Below are 19713 nucleotides of genomic sequence, written 5' to 3' on the forward strand. Positions count from 1 at the left end.
ATGTCAGTGTAACTCTGTGTTTGATATCCATTACAGATAATCAATAAATTGCAAACACTTGAAAACAATTGATGCAATAATCAATAAATTGCAAACAATTGATGCAAATTTTGTTGCAATTTGTATGCAGTTGGGCAGCAATGAAGTTGGGCCAATCCAAAGTCACAGCAACTGCATTCACTCCGGTTTCATGCTGCATACAAACAGCAATACAATCTGCATCATGTCAGAAAAATTAGCATCACCTTGATCATCTCTACTAACTATGGATATGTTTTATCCATGCTTTCAGGCACAGTGTGGACAGTTGCACGGTCAGGTTATTGTTGTGTATCAGACACACACACACATACATATGTACATATTGTAGATGTATGATCAGCAGCTCCACTTTTTGAAGCTTTAAAGCAATAGTATGCAAGTAAGTGAAGGGTTCCCACGCCCTCTGTCCATGCAATGACAAGGCCAAGTTGTTGTAGCACACAATGCTCTTTAATAAGTTCAACAGCAAATTAATAGCAAAGCAATAGTTTTAGGCTAAGTTCACAGTGGGACGTTATGGTGCAATGTTATGGACGCATATAATGCACAATGTCTCGCTGCAATTTTAAACCTATGCACCACGTTGCATTGAGGTGTAACATGCTGCGTTACATGCAAGTAGAGCATGCAGTGCGTTGGACACAACTATTGCCAACGTCATGATGTTTGCACATGCGCCATGAAGTCAGCAGCAGGTGCAGAGTAATTACTATACTCAGCATCCACCCATTAGTTCAGTCTGCTTAAGTGTGCATACGTTGCACATTTATAACATCACTATAGCACATAACACTATTGTGATCTAAAGCCTAATAGACACCATACCATTTCTCGTCAGAAAGATGGGTCGAATAGATAATTTCCAACAGGTCCGATCTGATTTCCGATTGTTTTTTTCTGATCTATTTGCATAGAAGTGATCAGAAAATCGATCAGAAAAATTATCGGCAATCTGATTAGATCTGTCGGAAATTATCTAATGACCCATCTATCTAATGGGTAATTGCATGATGTGTACCAAACTTAATGTATCCTACCACAGCCTGCATTGTGTGACCAAGCTTTGCGTTATAGTTCTATTGTGTGTCGCTCCACAACTTGACGTCCCACTGTGAACTTAGCCTCAGGTGTCTTCACCTTTTGTCCAGCCAAAACATGCAAATAACAAATTAGAAGCTTCCAGCACCGGAAGTGACATCATCATAGTAACTAAATCAAACAATCTTTAAGTAAAAGAACAGGAAGTTTTGACTTCAGACTTATCTGTTCGAAGTCCATAATTCATAGTGTCTCATTCAGTGTTTCATATTCCATATCATTAGTTACCTGTAGATTACAAAAATAAATTTAAATTGAAGTCTCTACTGAGACCTCTTGGGAACAGAGTCACCAGTCACCAACTTGTCAATCCACTATACCTCATGCTGCTTGAGGCTCATGACCCGTTCCTCTTCTCTCCTTAAAGAAACATTATCGATTTACATATTTTTTTCAATTGAGATAGGCATTGATTGGGAAGTGCTGCTAAGTACTGGGGTATACATTTCACTGGCATCCTCTTTGCTTACTGTTGTCAAAATACTTTCAAACTTTACTGATGCCAAAACTGACAGCAGAATGAACCATGAGGGGAGGGGAAATTCCCCTCACACTTGTCAGTTAACCCTGTGTGTAACTCTGTGTGTGAGAGAGAGAAAGCTCCCAACAGCTGCAGCTTCTGTGTCCTGTGTTTTTGACTGAAGTGTCTGAAGAGAGCAGAGGAAACCTGTTATGAACATTTGTAATTGTCACAGCTTTTCATACTGTTTTTGCTTTCAGAGAAAAATACTCTGTAGTATGCAACACTGGCTGTGCATTGAAGTAGACACCCCTTCTGCAATTGATTTGTCCCAATATAGCTAAATCCTACACTCAATAAATTAAAGCTTTTGCCTCTGATCTTTAACATGAAAAGTAGGACAATGTTTACACAGCTACTTAGACATTATTTGTACATTGCCATTTTAGAATACTTGGGTATTGATAGTATTCCTTTAATTTGGAAACACGATCAATGAATATGAATCTCAGGTCAATATCTGCATACATGGGTACTCAGTACAGAGTAGGAAATACAATCCTCCGAGTCGCATGACAATGTGTGCCAGCGGGCTATATATGGATAGTGACCTTTAGTGCAAATAGGACGTTGATATAAGTCCATGCGCACATGCACTGCAGGGGTATGGCATGAAGGGGTTAAAGGCTGGGCTTGCAAAAGACACACAGAGGACCAGGAAGGCTTTTCCCACAAGACCATCATTTCAAGAACTTAAAAGTTGAAATTTCAACTTGTCAGCAGAGTTGCTGTTACCACTAAACATATGAACTTGGCAGTTAATGTTGATCTATGACCTTTTAGACGATGTTACAGAACATTTGCCATCTACAGATTCACCAGTCGTTTCATGTGCTGAAACTGCTGAGCTGATTTTTATAGCTGTTAGCAGAGTGATTTCCAGGTGCTGGTGCAAGCACACAATCTTAGTGCTAAGAGGTCAGAATAAGCTTTTCATTCTCAGTGTACATCAAGGATCACACAAAGTACTGCTATAACAGGCAGAAAGTGAAGACAGGGGTATAACCAAGTATCTGTGAGCCCCTCGGGAACTTTGTATGGGACTCAGCAAAGATAAAAAATAAGGCCTTAACTGTCATGCAAAAAGCCATATGAATTGTAATAAATTACTAAATCAGGCAGTATGTCCCAGACATGGGAGTGTAAACCTTAAATGACAAAATTAGGCTGTGTGACCTCCAAATAACAAAAATTAGCATTATGCCCTCCAGTTAACATAATTAGGCAGTTTGTTCCCCATATAAGATAATTAGATAATATGTCCCCTAAATACAGTAGGTTAAGCTACCAATGGCCTCAAATAAACAAGCTTAGGCAACATGGCACTCAGAAGTGTATGCTGCATAGTACCCAAATAACAAATGAGCATGTCCATTAAGCAATGTTAGGCATTATGTCATACAGGGCCATATTTCTGAACAGGCCACAAAGGGCCAGGCCATGGGCAGCTGCAGCACTGGCATGAACAGGGGTTGCTACATATGAAAGGGAAGGCTGTAAATGGGGAGAAATGCATGACAAAGGGAAACGGATGCCCTAGAGAGCTGTATATGAAAGATGTTACACAAGAGAGAGAGACATGTGGAATGAGAGGGGCACTGCTGCACATGAAAGAGGAGAAACATACTTGGTCTTGGGGTTGAAAAAATATAAATCCGCCCTTGATGTCAGGAAGAAATTAATGCAGTATGTCCCCTAATTAAGAAAATAACAAAAACAAAGGAAGGGAGCACCCAAATGGCCAAGTGGAAAATGTGTGTGCCTTGACCTGGGCCTAGTACCCCTTGGGGCCCAACAGCTAAAGTAGAATGGAGAGTAGGCACCACAATGTGTAAAATAGTTATTTAATTTATTTAAAAAGACATACAAGTTATAAAAGAAAACACGAAGCGACAGACCGTTGTTTCCAGGCATATATCCCTTTGTCAGCCTGCTAAGTCTCAGAGAAAAATAAACATGTGCACTACATAGCAAAAAAAAGTACTAATCAGCAGACAACTACTTTGTGACCCCTTGCTTGTAGAGTCTCCCTTCCCTAAAATAAAGCTCCATTACCTGTACAAAATGCACCCTTCTCTTGTGATTAGAGCCTCAGTTGGGCCTTATTTTGATGTATGCAAATGAATGGAAACATCAAAAAAGGCAGTCTATGCACTTTCTGATGTCCCTGCAGATTGCATCCCAGTGTGCTGCTGAAAACACAGCCATCATTGCACAGGTGGAAACAAGGTCTTAAGCCTCATTCCTGTAATTAGTATCCCTTTTCATGGCTTTTAGTATCCTCCCTACCCTGTGGATGTGGCCCCTCTGTGTACCACACAATATCTCTCCTATGTCCTCCCAGTATGTTGCCAATTTTCATAGCGCACATATTGCTTTGCTGTATTAATGTGCAGAAAGGCTCAGTAAAATGCTTGTGCTTTATCTGCACATCCATGTACAAATGTGAGCGCTCCAAAATAATTATTATTATTAAAAGTCTAAAAGATAAATTATGAAACAGGTTGATAAGAAAGAGTACCAGGTGTGAGGCAACTTACCACAGAAGAGAAGATTACTTGGGATTCTAGCCCAAGAATAAAAGTTCACATACCCTATGCTACTGACCTTTTCCTCTTATTCCCTTCTGGCTCAGATTATCATCTACAAACAATGTCAAACCAAGAGAAGCCACCTACAACTTTTCTACCACACATTTAAAGAGAATCTGTACTCCAAAATTCTTACAATAAAAAGCATCCCATTCTATTCATTATGTTCTCCTGGGCCCCTCTTTGCTGTTTCTGCCGCTCCCTGCTGCAATTCTGGCTTGTAATTGCCAGTTTTAGGCAGTGTTTACAAACAAAAAACATGGCTGCTAACCAGCATGTGATAGGCTGAGAGAAGCTCAGTCTGTGACTCACACAGAGCCTGCAGGGGGCATGGAGAGGGTGTGTATAACTTCTACCTATCACAGCAGAGCAGCACATTCCTGTGAATGGAAAGGAAAGAAGATTAGATTATATAACAGAGACAATACAGCCACTGTGCAACTAGGAAAGGCTGCAGTAAGACAGACCACATTAGAACAGGTATAGGAATTTATAGGATAGAAGAAATAAGACTGAAATTTTTGTTACAGAGTCTCTTTAAGGATTCATGTCTTTCTGCATATTTAAGACCCCACAGTGCTAGGCTAGGACTATAAACTGGAAGTGATATGAGCGCCCCATCTTATTTTTATACTGCACAGCACAAGTCAATAGGAGCTAGCTGGTAATCTTAAAAGCCTTGTTTGATATGAACTTTCCTGCGGGTAAAAAGCATGCAACAGGACTGTCTTAAAGGACTACTGTAGGGGGAAAAAAGAGTTGAACTTACCCGGGGCTTCTAATGGTCCCCCACAGACATCCTGTGCCCATGCAGCCACTTGCCGATGCTCCGGTCCTCGCCTCTGGTTAACTTCTGGAATTTCCGACTTTAAAGTTGGAAAACCACTTCGCCTGCGCAGCCGTGTCCTTGCTCCAACCGAGATCACGAGGAGCGTACTGCGCAGGCGCAGACCATACTGGCCCTGCACAATACACTCTTGGTGACGTCAGTGGGAGGGAGGGTGCAGCCACGCAGGCGCTGTGGTTTTCCGACTTTTAAGTCGGAAATTACAGAAGTGAACTGGAGGCAGATACTGGAGCATCTGTGACTGGCTGCGTGGGCACAGGACATCTGTGGTGGACCATTAAAAGCCCCAGGTAAGTTCAACTCTTTTTCCCCTACAGTTCTCCTTTAAGAAAGGAGGTGTACCCTTGTACATTGTATTGCATGCACTGTACTCTAATCATCCCTTTAGATCAGTTGCTCTCTGTAGTGTATTTTTCTTTGTAAGCAGTGGTTTACCACTCTTCCTACTTTAGATTTTTCTATTGTTACACTGCATAATTCTACTGTGTAATGCAATAGTTCTCGGTACCTATGCAGCACTGTGAGAAATTAGCTTGCAATAATGATGCTTGTAATACAGTGATACTCGACACCCAACCAATTGAGCTATGGAGGTGATACAGCATACCTTAGTGTGATGTAAGTCTACAGTTACCATTTGTGTACATAACTTTTGGCAATTCTGGTTACATACAGGTTATAATTATCTCTTGGCTATATATGTGTCAGCACTTTCTGTAGCAGCTATTTACAGGTTATAGGGACCTATTGTCAACATATATTTTGGCAAGTCCAGCATTATCTCCATACAAATCTATTAGTTGCTATTTGGTTACTCTGTTCATGCTTAGTTAGCCACTATATACTGTGTGCAAGCCAATACATACCACGTTTGGTAGCTGATACATATAAGCTGATATATATATATATATATATATATATATATACACACACACACAATATATATATATATATATATATATATATATATATATAAAACATCCCACTTCCCACTAGGCTTTGTCACTTTAAAGAAAATGTCAGGCAATTCAAGCTAGGCAAGCTCTACTTACCTGAGGATTCCTCCAGCCCCTTAGCAGCCGATATGTCCCCTGCTGCAGTTCCACTCCCAGCCGCCGGCCCGGGGCCCCGACAGGGCAGATGCCGACCTTGCAGGTCGTCCTCTACTGCGCCTGCACAAGCGCCACTGTCAATCAATCACATGTGGGCTGGAGTGTTCTGCACAGGTGAACAGAACTACTGAATCTGCGCAGAAAACTCCAGCCCACGTGCAAGTGATTGACAGCAGTGCTTGCGCAGGCGCAGTAGATGATAACCTTGCAAGGTCGGCCTCTGCATTGGCAGGGACCCCAGGCCGGTGGCTGGGATTAGAGCTGCGGTGGAGACATATCGACTGCAAGAGGCTGGAGGAAGCCCCAGGTAAGTAGAGCTTGCCTAGCTTAATTTGCCTGACATTTCTTTTAACCACTTGATGACCCAGCCTTTACCCCCCCCCCCCTTAAGGACCAGCGCTATTTTTTGTGATCTGTGCTGGGTGGGCTCTGCAGCCCCCAGCACAGATCAGCTGGCACGCAGAGCGATCAGATCGCCCCCCTTTTTTCCCCCCTATGGGGATGATGTGCAGGGGGGGTCTGATCGCTCCTCCTGGCTGGCATGTTGCGGGGGGGGCACCTCAAAGCCCCCCTCCGCGGCGAAATTCCCCCCTCCCTCTCACCCCTGGTGATCCGGGCTGCACAGGACGCTATCCGTCCTGTGCAGCCAGTGACAGGCTGTCCCGTCACATGGCAGCGATCCCCGGCCGCTGACTGGCCGGGGATCGCCGATCTGCCTTACGGCGCTGCTGCGCAGCAGCGCCGTACAATGTAAACAAAGGAGACAAATGTCTCCTACATTTGCATTTAGTCTGCGAGCCGCAATCAGCGGCTCGCAGGCTATTCACGGAGACCCGCTCCATGATCTAACAGCAAACGGCCGGTCGCGCGAGCGGCCTTTCCTGATTGATTAGGGAGGCACCTGGCGACGCAGATCTGCGTCGCTGGTCCTCCAGCTACCACTTTGCCGCCGCACGGTATGAGTGTGCGGTCGACAAGTGGTTAATGTACGCTATCAGGGAGACATAGGGAGATAGTTACACCCCACACTGATATCACTTAAGGTGTGGTGGGGGATCAGGTGGGGGGCTTCTGTCATTTCCCCCAAAATACTGATTGATTGCACGCAAATCCATTGTGTTTTTTGGGTCACAGCTAACACCATGATCCGTGTCTGTACAACATTTTTACTTATAAAACTTATATGTTTTACATTTATGTTTAGGGCTTTGAACTTCAGGACCTTTTTTTGTACATATATTTCTCCTCTTCCTGTTTGGTAGCCGATACATGTCTTTATATCTATGTTCCTCTATTCATTTCATGTTAGCTGCTACATAACATTTCCATCTTTGATCTATGTTCACCTCTTTGTTTCGTATTAGCCGTTCCATGAGGGTTTTGTACTTGTTTAGGTTAATCACATCTATAGTTATTCAATTAATTAATAATTGTACTTACTGGATTCATTCAATATAATTAATGTCAAACAATAGTACTCCGACATTAGGTTTAAATGCACATATACAGTGCATCTATGTAAAAGCCTCCAACTTCATGGCTATATACTGTAACACAGGGGCTACACAACTGGGGCTTTCACCCTCTGGGACAGGAGGAGATGGAAGCCAGTCTGAAGAGACAAAACGTGGCCATTGACAAACCTGATATTGCACCCCTCCATGTCCTCCGCTCCCCCATGCTTACCTACTGATATACTGTGGTGAAGGTTAGCGGCCTTCTTTTAGTCATGCCCCTCCTTAGAAGTGTCATTGAGGAGGCTGGGTCACTACAGTGATATACTAGCCCACTTCCAGAAGCTGAAGGAGTCCCAAATAGAAGAGACATGAGTTCTTGAACTTTAGGAGTCTACATAAGAATAATGGGGAGGAGATATTAGAGGAGAAACTTTACCATCATTTACTCATGGTGGTAAACACTAGTGTATTATTGTGTATTGTAACTATAATAAAATGTCAAAGTTAGGGGACACTTGCTACAAATTACGGTTAAGGAAACAGGCTGTGGAACAGCAAGAATCGGCACTTCAGGAAGATCAATGCACAGGTTAGCAAGTTTATTTGTATTTAAAGTCATAGAGGCTACAACAGACACTGAAGACAATGCTCCTCTAAGCTATGTGGAACTGAATAAACATTATAATCATCACACACACTTTATAAACAACCATTAAAAACATTTTGTGGGCCGAATACCCACAGAGACCATTACATTTAAAAATGAAGTAATAGGCAATTTATATGTTGCTTCCCAGATCTGCCGTGCTTGTGGGTTTGACTTCCTTAGACTGGACTGCCTGTGACATCCAACACAGTGGCATGTCAGTACGATCTAAGTAGAATACCCACTAGCGCTTTATAATTGGGGCTGTCTGCATTGCTCTGTTTTCATACACAGAGTATTGCTAACCATTATGATTAGGGACTGGGTGGACCAAGTGTGCTCATAAATACGGGTGGATATGTTTTCAAAGTAGTGGCAGTGACTGTCCATCATCTGTGTAATGCCTTATGTCATGTCTGCAAGTAAAGCTACTTTTTAGTAAGCCATTCAGAAACCAGATGTATCACTGTAAGATATTTTGTGTTTCCATTTTCCCCAGCAGAGGACAACGCAAGCATTTCTTCATTGGCAAAAGGCAGAGGTGCACTTTTTCTAAGCTTACTGTATATTCTATCAGGCAAAATTCTTAAAGTGTTCCAGAGCTGACATAAGTTAAAAGTTTTAGACATACCCGGGCCTTCCTCCAGCCCCATGTGCACGGAACGCTTCCCCGCCGCCGTCCTCAATCTTGCCCCTCTTCGGTACCTGGGTCCCGTAACTTCAGCCAGTCGTGGCTAGTCTGCGCAAAAGAAGTGCGCCCCCACTACATAGCTCTGGTTTCCTTTAAGCCTGCGAATATCATTTCTAAAATGATAGGATAATGAGTCGATAGAAAATGTGCCCACACAGATGTAAGTATTCTAAACATGTATTCAAAAAAACACAAGGGATCAACATACTGTAAGGGCCCATACGGAACTACCTTTTTCTCCAGAGTTTTACTCTGGGTGATATTTTAATTTTCATATTCTCTTTAAAATATTTTTTAAAGCATTTTACAATTGAAAAAGTACCTACAAGTTGGTGAAAAAGTATAATTGAAATTATTTTAAGTATTTTCTTGCTTACTATTTTCATCTTCTATTTAAATTAACTTTTTCCCATTTTACTGTTGAAAAAGTACCCAAAAGGTGTTGAAAGAAAACTACCAAAATCAGTTTTGGTAAAAACTGAAAGTGTTTCTAGCTTGCTGGTGGTTTAACCACTTCACCACTGAGGGGTTTTACCCCTGAGCACCAGAGCAATTTTCACCTTTCAGCGCTCCTTCCATTCAGTCGTCTATAACTTTATCATTACTTATCACAATGAAATGAACTATATCTTGTTTTTTCCGCCACCAATTAGGCTTTCTTTAGGTGGGACATTATGCCAAGAATTATTTTATTCTAAATGTGTTATAATGGGAAAATAGGAAAAATGTGGGAAAAAATTAATTATTTTTCAGTTTTCGGCCATTATAGTTTTCAAATAATGCATGCTACTGTAATTAAAACCCATGAAATGTACTTGCCCTTTTGTCCCGGTTATAATACCGTTTAACTACTTGCCGACCGCGCACTCATAACGCGTGTCGGCAAAGTGGCAGCTGCAGGACCAGCGACGCAGTTCTGCGTCGCCGGCTGCAGGCTAATTAATCAGGAAGCAGCCGCTCGCGTGAGCGGCTGCTTCCTGTCAATTCACGGCGAGGGGCTCCGTGAATAGCCTGCGGGCCGCCGATCACGGCTCGCAGGCTAAATATAAACACAAGCGGAAATAATCCGCTTTGTTTACATTCGTACAACGCTGCTAACAGTAGCAGCGTTGTACCAGATCAGCGATCCCCGGCCAATCAGCGGCCGGGTATCGCTGTCACATGACAGGCAGGAGCCTGTTAGAGGCTGCACAGGACAGATCCGTTCCTGTGCAGCCTCTGATCTCCGAGGGGAAAGGAGGTAGGAGAGGGAGGGGGTGAATGTCGCTGCGGAGGGGGGCTTTGAGGTGCCCCCCCCCCGCAAACCTCAGCCAGCAGGAGCGATCAGACCCCCCCTACACATCATCCCCATAGGGGGGAAAAAAGGGGGGCGATCTGGTCGCTCTGCCTGCTACCTGATCTGTGCTGGGGGCTGCAGAGCCCACCCAGCACAGATCACAGAATACAGCGCTGGTCCTTAAGGGGGGGTAAAGCGTGGGTCCTCAAGGGGTTAAATTATGTCCCTATCACAATGTTTGGCGCCAATATTTTATTTAGAAATAAAGGTGCCTTTTTTCAGCTTTGCGCCCATCCCTAATTACAAGCCCATAGTTTATAAAGTAACAGTGTTGTACCCTCCTGACATAAATATTTAAAAAGATCAGTCCCTAAGGTAACTATTTATGTATTTTTTTAATTGTAAATTTTTTTAAAAAATTTTAATTACAAAAAAAAAAAATGGGGAGTGTGGGAGGTAATTTTTTTTTTAAGTAATTCATTTGTATGTGAAAAATGTTTAGGGTGTAGTTTTACTATTTGGCCACAAGATGGCAACAGTAACTTTTTTGCTTAATGCGACCTCCAAGCGTCCTTCCGGACGCTTGGAGGAAGTACTAGGAGGCTGGGTAAGTTTTTTTTTCACAATGATCGCGCTGCTTAGCGGAAAAGCAGCGGATCATTGCGGGGCTTAGATCAACGAACGGGAATGGATTTTCCTGTTCATTGATCTCCGGGCGAGCGGCGTGTTTACCCGCGGGAGTGCGCGCTAGAGCGAGCGGGAGCGCGGGCAGCGGCGGGAGCGCGGAAAGTACGGATTTCTCCGTCCCTGGGGGTTAAAGGATGGAAAAAAGGGTCGGAGAAATTCGTTCGGGCGGGGGTAAAGTGGTTAAAAGGCATTTTATGACAAGTTGTGAAAATATCACACAGGAGAAAACTCAAGAGAAAAAGTGAATTGCATCGGGGCAAAGGTATGAAAACTGCATATAGGCCAATATGTGAATACATGCAATGTCTTTCCCCCAAAAATTAATGACTAACAACATTAAAGGTTACCCCACTAAGCACTACTTGTATTAAAAATGGAAGCATAATAAGTTCATCATTTCTGTATTTAAAAATTGAAATTTTTAAGAGTCTTGTGCCTTGTAAGCTTCTCTTATATTAGCTTCTTACACAACATGATGCTCACATCAGGGAAACCTAGATTTATTTAAAATAAAACCGTAGTTTCATGGTGGGTGCACATGACTGCAAACACAAAACAATTACATCACTAAGTTCATTACTAAAGGTACGTACAAACTGCAGATGGAACTCAGCCAAGGCAGCCATTCAGGGTGGTCTTGGGCAAGATGCCAATGGGTGTACAGGACGTTACTTAAAAAATCTGATATGCTAGAAGATCTTTAAGTAAAAATCTATTAACCCTTCGCACTCTCGCATGCAAATGTTCAAACAAATACATTCACAGATTCACTCATCCAGGCACCACTGTTATCCCTACAGCTAAGTTAAAAGCCAGGGTCTTAGTTCACAGAAGAATGCATTCTTATGCTTAGTCACCTATACTGCGCAGAAGTACCTAGGTAAACATAGGTGTCCTAACTCTGGCCCTGTAACATGCATAGTGCAGACATGCAAACATTCATTGCATCAAACCTATCTAGGGATTAGGAGCACACATCCTGACGTCCTCTCCTGGGACAGATAGTGCATCTTACCAATCGCACAAGGGAGCTAACGTAATGTATCCATGCGCACCATGCACATACACCAGCATAAGCTGTGTGCATGCTGACAAACACATACAGGGGAAGGAGGGAGTGCACTGAATTAAAACCCTAGCCACAGGGGTCAGTAACAAGAAAAAAATACATATATCCAGGCACATCGCACTTCCTCCTTCCCCTGTATGTGTTTGTCAGCATGCACACAGCTTATGCTGGTGTATGTGCATGGTGCGCATGGATACATTACGTTAGCTCCCTTGTGCGATTGGTAAGATGCACTATCTGTCCCAGGAGAGGACGTCAGGATGTGTGCTCCTATTCCCTAGATAGGTTTGATGCAATGAATGTTTGCATGTCTGCACTATGCATGTTACAGGGCCAGAGTTAGGACACCTATGTTTACCTGTGTACTTCTGCGCAGTATAGGTGACTAAGCATAAGAATGCATTCTTCTGTGAAATAAGACCCCGGCTTTTAACTTAGCTGTAGGGATAACAGTTGTGCCTGGATGAGTGAATCTGTGAATGCATTTGTTTGAACATTTGCATGCGAGAGTGCGAAGGGTTAATAGATTTTTGCTGTTTTCTGGCCACACCCCCTTCAGCACCTCCCTTTCCTTAATAACTTATTTAATGTCCTAACTAGAGGCGATGTGCCTGGATATATGTATTTTTTTCTTGTTACTGACCCCTGGGGCTAGGGTTTTAATTCAGTGCACTCCCTCCTTCCCCTGTATGTGTTTGTCAGCATGCACACAGCTTATGCTGGTGTATGTGCATGGTGCACATGGACACATAACGTTGGCTCCCTTGTGCGATTGGTAAGATGCACTATCTGTCCCAGGAGAGGACGTCAGGATGTGCGCTCCTAATCCCTAGATAGGTTTGATGCAATGAATGTTTGCATGTCTGCACTATGCATTTTACAGGGCCAGAGTTAGGACACCTATGTTTACCTGGGTACTTCTGCGCAGTATAGGTGACTAAGCATAAGAATGCATTCTTCTGTGAACTAAGACCCCAGCTTTTAACTTAGCTGTAGGGATAACAGTTGTGCCTGGATGAGTGAATCTGTGAATGCATTTGTTTGAACATTTGCATGCGAGAGTGCAAAGGGTTAATAGATTTTTGCTGTTTTCTGGCCACACCCCCTTCAGCACCTCCCTTTCCTTAATAACTTATTTAATGTCCTAACTAGAGGCGATGTGCCTGGATATATGTATTTTTTTTAGAAGATCTTTAAGTGTCAGCAATTCCCAATCAACCCCCTTCCCCAAACCATGCAAACTGCTTTCCTCCTTGTGTGCCCCACTGTTGTCTCTCCTCCCTATAGCAACATCACCCCTGGCTCTGCTACACCAGAGAATTGTATCTGTACACCAATCATTCCCTGCAGTGTCACCCACAGGATCTTGAATCTGAAAGGTGATACTAATAGTGGGTGTGTATTCACCTTAGCCCTCAGTGATGTCTAAAATGGCCCAGGCAAGGATTTAAGACTCCTACCACTATATAGCAGACAATGATTAATACATGCAGGCCAGGTTTCCTAGATTACTTCTGACCTTCATGTTTTCGGACCTGGAGAACTACAGAAAATCAGGCTATATCCATGCCAGTGCCGAGGATGGACTGAGAAAGGGAGAAACGTGGTCTACTTGATGAAGCACACCTCTCCTGATTAAGGGCCCATTCACTCTATAAATTGCAAAACGGTAGCATTTGGGGCTACCGTTTTGCATGGGCGATTTTACCGTCATTAGCATGGTAAAATCACTACTCACACTTCCGTGATTCAGATCGTTCGCGATCAGCGCTTTATTAACCACTGAACCATGATTGCTCCAGAATCGTGGCAAAATTCTGCATGTAACACGTTTTGCGGTTGGCACTAATTGCAAATCGCGGCAGTGAGATCACTGCCATATACTTACTATTGCGCTAGTGCTTTGAAAAATTCTAGTGCTTCGGAAATTAGCGGGAATAACCCGCTAATCGCTCAAGTGCGAACGGGCCCTAAGTCTCATCAATTCATTTGAGTTGTGCAAAAAATGTGTGAGGACCTCTGCCCTTGAAGACTGGAGTTAGACAGCCCTGTCCTTTTCTAACCTTATAAAGTATACAATCCACTTCTTAAAGATTTACTTGCTATAAGAGAGAGATTTTGTTCCAGTGAAGCACTCCTGTTTGCATACACTGAACTGTATTCCACATTTGAAACCCATGCCTTTTTATGTTGGCTCTGTACTGTGTTTTGAACTTGACAGGGCTTAGGACAAAAGCATAAACCACTACAAGATCACACTGTTACCTATGACAAATAATGACTGTACCCACACTTCTTTCTTCTGTCCAGACTTGTTATTTTAGCATGTCTTTTAGGTCACAAATCCACAAAGAAGGGCATTTTTTTTCAGGTGATCTGAACAGACTAATACAAACACTGCTTAGGATTATATGAACTCTTCCCAACCTTTTTTCTTTCACAATTGTGTATTCTTAAAATGAGTAACACTGCTTGAGCAAACATATCTATGGCCAGATATGGATTTTGAACACCATAGTCTAGCAAAACATAACAAACGTGCTTGATGCTGTGAACTTAATGTCAATACAGATCACTTGCATCTCTCATATTGTTTAAATATACAGTGGGATGCGAACGTTTGGGTAACCTTGTCAACTGTCATGATTTTCCCGTATAATTCGTTGCGCAAGTGCACAATAATTGTTTAAATAAAATTAGGCAGGTGCATACATTTGGACCCACAAAAAAGAATATTTAGTAGATCCTCCTTTTGCACAAATTACAGGCTCTAAATGCTTCCTGTAGGTTCCAATGAGAGTCTGGATTCTGGTTGAAGGTATTTTGGACCATTCCACTCTGTAAATCCAATAAACTTCATTTCACTTCTAAAATATCACTGTGTGTGTCTCCTATATGATATATTTAACTGACATTTTTTATTGTAACAACCAATGATTTTATACAGGAAAATCATGACGATAAACCTCCTTGCCGGTCTAAAAAATCCGGCAAGGAGGCAGCGCCGCACTTTTTATTTATTTATTTATTTTTTAAATCATGTAGCGAGCCCAGGGCTCGCTACATGATAGCCGCTAAGCGGCGGCATCCCCCCACCCACTCCGATCGCCTTCGGCGATCAGAGTTTGCAGGAAATCCCGTGGACGTCACAGGGAATCCTGGGCCACCCCTCAGCGCTGCCTGGCCCTGATTGGCCAGGCTGCGCAAGGGGTCTGGAGGGGGAGGCGGCGCGACGTTGCGGATAGCGGCGGATCGGCGGCGATCGGGTGTTACAAGCAGCTAGCAAAGTGCTAGCTGCTTGTAAAGAAAAAATTATGCAAATCGGCCCAGCGGGGCCTGAGAAATCCTCCTGCGCAGGTTACCCCGAGCAGAGCTCGGGATAACTGGCAAGGAGGTTAACAAGGTTGCCCAAATTTTCGCATCCCACTGTAAGTGAGTGATACACAGCAACAGTTTGCTGGACCTGTTGGCAAAAAGGAACACTGGCAAACCACAGTTAGCCTATTTTCCTAAATGAGGACTGAGTTAACATGGACATCTTAGAAGGCGATAAACATGGGCATTTTAATATCCTCAAAAATGTGGACCATGTTTAAACAACAAGGAAGCTAGACCCACTAGATCGCTACTTCTATTGCACAGCAGCACAAGAACTAATGTGAGCAGTAAACACATATGTTTATACTGCCACAAAAGAAACAATTTATTTCAGGATGACCTACGGCAAGGAATTTAAGAACACAATGAATACTTTCAAATATTCCCCCACAGACTCCCCCATTAGCATTCTACGACCTTTTGGTCATAGACTGCTCTCTTCCAGGTGTGGCTGGCTTCGGCAGTCTCCGGAAGCACTCGGGCGAGCATCCTCTCTCGTGCACTCGCATGTGCGCAGTACAGGGACGCCGGTCTTTGGGAGCCTGAGTGCTTCCAAAGACTTCCAAAGTCAGAGGGAGATTCAAACAGAGGAGCCTGCAGAGGAACGAGGACACCGTGAGGAGAATGGGAAGACTCTAAGGACCCAGAGCCTTCCCTTTCCTTAGGTGCTCGCTACAGTGCAACTACTTTACACAACAAACTATCCTCAAGTTTTTTCTTCATCAGAGAGACAGTCCAGGGTGCTATTCTGTAAGAAAGTCTTTTAAAGCAATGCAGATGCTAAAAAATGTAAGCAAAATACATGTGTCAAAGGTATCACACCAAGATGAGATGCAAAACAGTGTATTCAATCCACTTAAATAAACTGGATAATGTACTTGTTAAAGGAGAACTGTAGTGAGAGGTATATGGAGACTGCCTTATGTATTTCCTTTTAAGCAATACCAGTTACCTGGCAGCTCTGCTGATCTATTTGGCTGAAGAAGTGTCTGAATCACACCAGAAAAAAACATGCAGCTAATATTGTCTTATCTGTCAAAATTGTCAGAAACACCTGATCTGCTACATGCTTGTTCAGGGCCTATGCCTGAAAGTATTAGAGGCAGAGGATCAGCAGGACAGTCAGGCAACTGGTATTGCTTAAATGGAAATAAATATGGCAGCCTCCATATACCTCTCACTACAGTTCTCCTTTAAAGAGAACCCGAGGTGGGATTTAATTATGTTACTGGGGCACAGAGGCTGGTTGTGCACACAAAGACCAGCCTCCGTTGCCCCATGGTGTGCCTCCAGGACCCCCCTGTGCGCTGCTATACCCCCCGCAGTGCTGGCGACACGCAGCGCGTCACCAGCACAATGTTTACCTATGTGCTGTCAGTCAGCGCCGCTCCCCCGCTTCCTCCGCATTGGCGCTACCTGCCCGCGTCACTTACCTCCTATCAGCAGGAGGGAAGGGACACGGGCGGGTAGCGCCGATGCGGAGGAGGCGGGGGAGTGGCGCTGACAGACAGCGCTTAGGTAAACATTGTGCTGGCGACACGCTGCATATCGCTAGCACTGCGGGGGTATAGCAGCGCGCAGGGGGGTCCTGGAGGCACACCATGGGGCAACGGAGGCTGGTCTTAGTGTGCACAACCAGCCTCTGTGCCCCAGTAACATAATTAAATCCCACCTCGGGTTCTCTTTAAGGGCACCTATTCATAGTTATTTGAGTTGAAAAAAGACATACGTCCATCGAGTTCAACCAGAAAGGAATAATTGGGAAAGACTCCCTAACACTGCAGGGTCTCCTACTGACCACGCCCTTAGTGGCTACAGCTTTCAAGCACTTTGAGTCCAAGAAGAGAAAAATGCTATACAAAAGTTGGCATTAATATTATTAGATAAACAATTGTATCTATCATTCTACTCCAAAAAAATGACTTTTAGTTATCCTACGGCTTTATGTTAGAAAACTTTTTTTTAAAAAAGTAAACCGTTCTTCCAAATCTGATTGGATAATTTGAAAAGTTTAGCAGACTGTCATACTTTAACCACTACCCGCACCACCCGGTGTTTTAAAACGCCCTGTTGGTCCCTATATTAACGAACTAATAGATGTTTTAAAATGTCCCCCCTCGTCACCGTGACCGCTTACCACCACGCTCACCGCCGGGACCCGCAGGGACGTGATTGGAGAAAGGGAAGAATCACACTACATTTTAAATTTTTTAAATTAAATAAAAATAAATTAATACCTCTTCCCCACTTCCTGACCCCCCCGTTACCAAAATAAAAACACTTGTAGAAAAAAAAATTACAGCATTTAAAGCAAACAAACATATAATTGTTACATTAGGGACTCTGCTTTTCTACTATGTATGGCATGAGGGTATATTACGGTTATATTTGCATATATGGGGTTGTAATTAGCAACGGATGCGAAACTGAAAAAATGCACCTTTATTTCCAAATAAAATATTGTCGCCATACATTGTACTGGGGACATAGTTTAAATGTAATAACCAGGACAAATGGGATCCATCATGTCTGATTAATAATGACTGACCTTTCATGGTTCTTCTAATGTAGCCAAGGACAGCAGGCTGCAAAGCAGAAAGTCTGACTGCTGTGTAACAACCTGTTAACTGTGTAACAGGCTGAAATGTGACGGTTTCTGTGTACAACAGGTTGAAGTATGGTAAGATGGCAGGTTGAATTGTAGAAGAGTCTTTCTGGGCAGGAGGCAGAATCGTGATGAATTGCAGACAGAAATGTGGTAGTTTGTTTGTATTACAGGCGAATATGTGACCAGAATATTATGTTACAGGGCTGCAAAGTCAATAAACAGATGACCACTCTTTGCAGAAATGTACATAAATCCTAACACCAGACAAAAGTGAAAAACAGTGAAAACATTGCAAATACAAGGTGGACTACAATATCAAGCACAGTATAGAGCAAGCAAAATATAGAAACATATACACTAATGCACAGTACCAAAATAGCATACAAACATTAGGTAAACGCAGAAGCAAATTTCACAAATGGAAAATCAAAATACAAATCAGGCACAGGTTTTCAGCATTAGAGAGTCTAAAAATGTAGCAGCACTCAATCCTAGCAAGAAATATTCTGGCAAGGTCTTAGTACAGAAAAAGGTGTTAGATAAGCAAGTCACACTTTAAAATAATGAAACTCTAGGTCAATGGGAAAGAGGGGCGTACCAACTGCCCCTGCAATGGATGCAGCAATGGAGGGGAGAAGCCTGGGGCCGGGCTGCGACTCTTGGGCCCACCCAGGGCTGTTTTTAGGAGGGGGGGGCACATCGCAGGAGTGCCCCTCCCTCATCTTCAGCCTTCCCCCCTCCAGAAATTAGTGCAGTGGCAGCGAACAACTCACCTCTTCCTGGAGCTCTGCATGCCGCTGGTCTTCCATGTCTCCAACGCCACTCACTCTACTTTCGCTAATCAGGAAGTAAAGTCAGTGGTGTTGGAGATGTAACAAAAAAAAAATCGGTGAGACACAGAGCTCCGTCACCGGTAGCAAGGAAGAGATTAGTTGTTCCCTGTCCGCTGCTGTGCTAATTTCTGGAGGGAGGAGCACTGAAGGTGGGCTCAAGGTAAGGGAGGGGGGAGGTCAGGCTCCCCTCCCCACGGCTTTGTGTGCTTGCTGCTCCCCCCTCCAGGCTCCATATACTGGGGACACCTATACCTGGCTACCTATACTTGGGGCACCTAGGGCTGACCAATCCGCTTAGGGAGAGGGAGAGTTGACCAATTTAACCAGTCAATCACCTATATACGGTTATATACCACAACAGTGTAGCACCAGTGACTGTTCATACATAGCACCAGTATATGATTTTTTTTAATTTTTATTTGGTGTGCGTTGGAAGAGGGGTAGTCTTATATGGAGAGTATATCCCAAACTCCATATTTTATCTGGAAAAGTTGGGGGGTTGTCTTTTACACCCAGTCGTTTTATATGCCAGAATATACGGTAACTGGTTGAACCTCCTTTGGCAGCAATAACTTCAACCAAATGTTTCCTATAGTTGCAGATCAGACGTGCACAATAGTCAGGAGTAGTTCTTGACCATTACTCTTTACATAATTGTTTCAGTTCAGCAATATTCTTGGGATGTCTGGTGTAAATCGCTTTCTTGAGGTCATGCCACAGCATCTCAATAAGGTTGAGGTCAGTACTCTCACTGGGCCAATCCAGAAGGGGTATTTTCTTCTGTTTAAGCCATTCTGTTGTTGATTTTCTTCTATGCTTTGGGTCGTTGTCCTGTTGCAACACCCATCTTCTGCTGAG

General features: G+C 43.4%; 1 protein-coding gene across 3 annotated transcripts in view; it reads right to left on the reverse strand.

Moving 5' to 3' along the window:
* Positions 1-1135: 1135 nt before the first annotated feature.
* The window catches only part of BRIP1 (BRCA1 interacting helicase 1), a 550841-nt gene continuing 532263 nt past the window's right edge, over positions 1136-19713 (reverse strand). For 2 of the 3 annotated variants that reach the window (XM_068268746.1, XM_068268741.1), the window contains one exon: positions 1136-1368. In XM_068268746.1, the coding sequence (XP_068124847.1) occupies positions 1365-1368 (4 nt within the window). In that variant the 3' untranslated portion in view covers positions 1136-1364. The remainder of the gene's footprint in view (positions 1369-19713) is intronic. The other variant, XR_011026250.1, reaches the window with a different exon arrangement.

Source organism: Hyperolius riggenbachi, chromosome 2 (assembly GCF_040937935.1).
Source record: "Hyperolius riggenbachi isolate aHypRig1 chromosome 2, aHypRig1.pri, whole genome shotgun sequence".
In the NCBI taxonomy this organism is placed as follows: Eukaryota; Metazoa; Chordata; class Amphibia; order Anura; family Hyperoliidae; genus Hyperolius; species Hyperolius riggenbachi.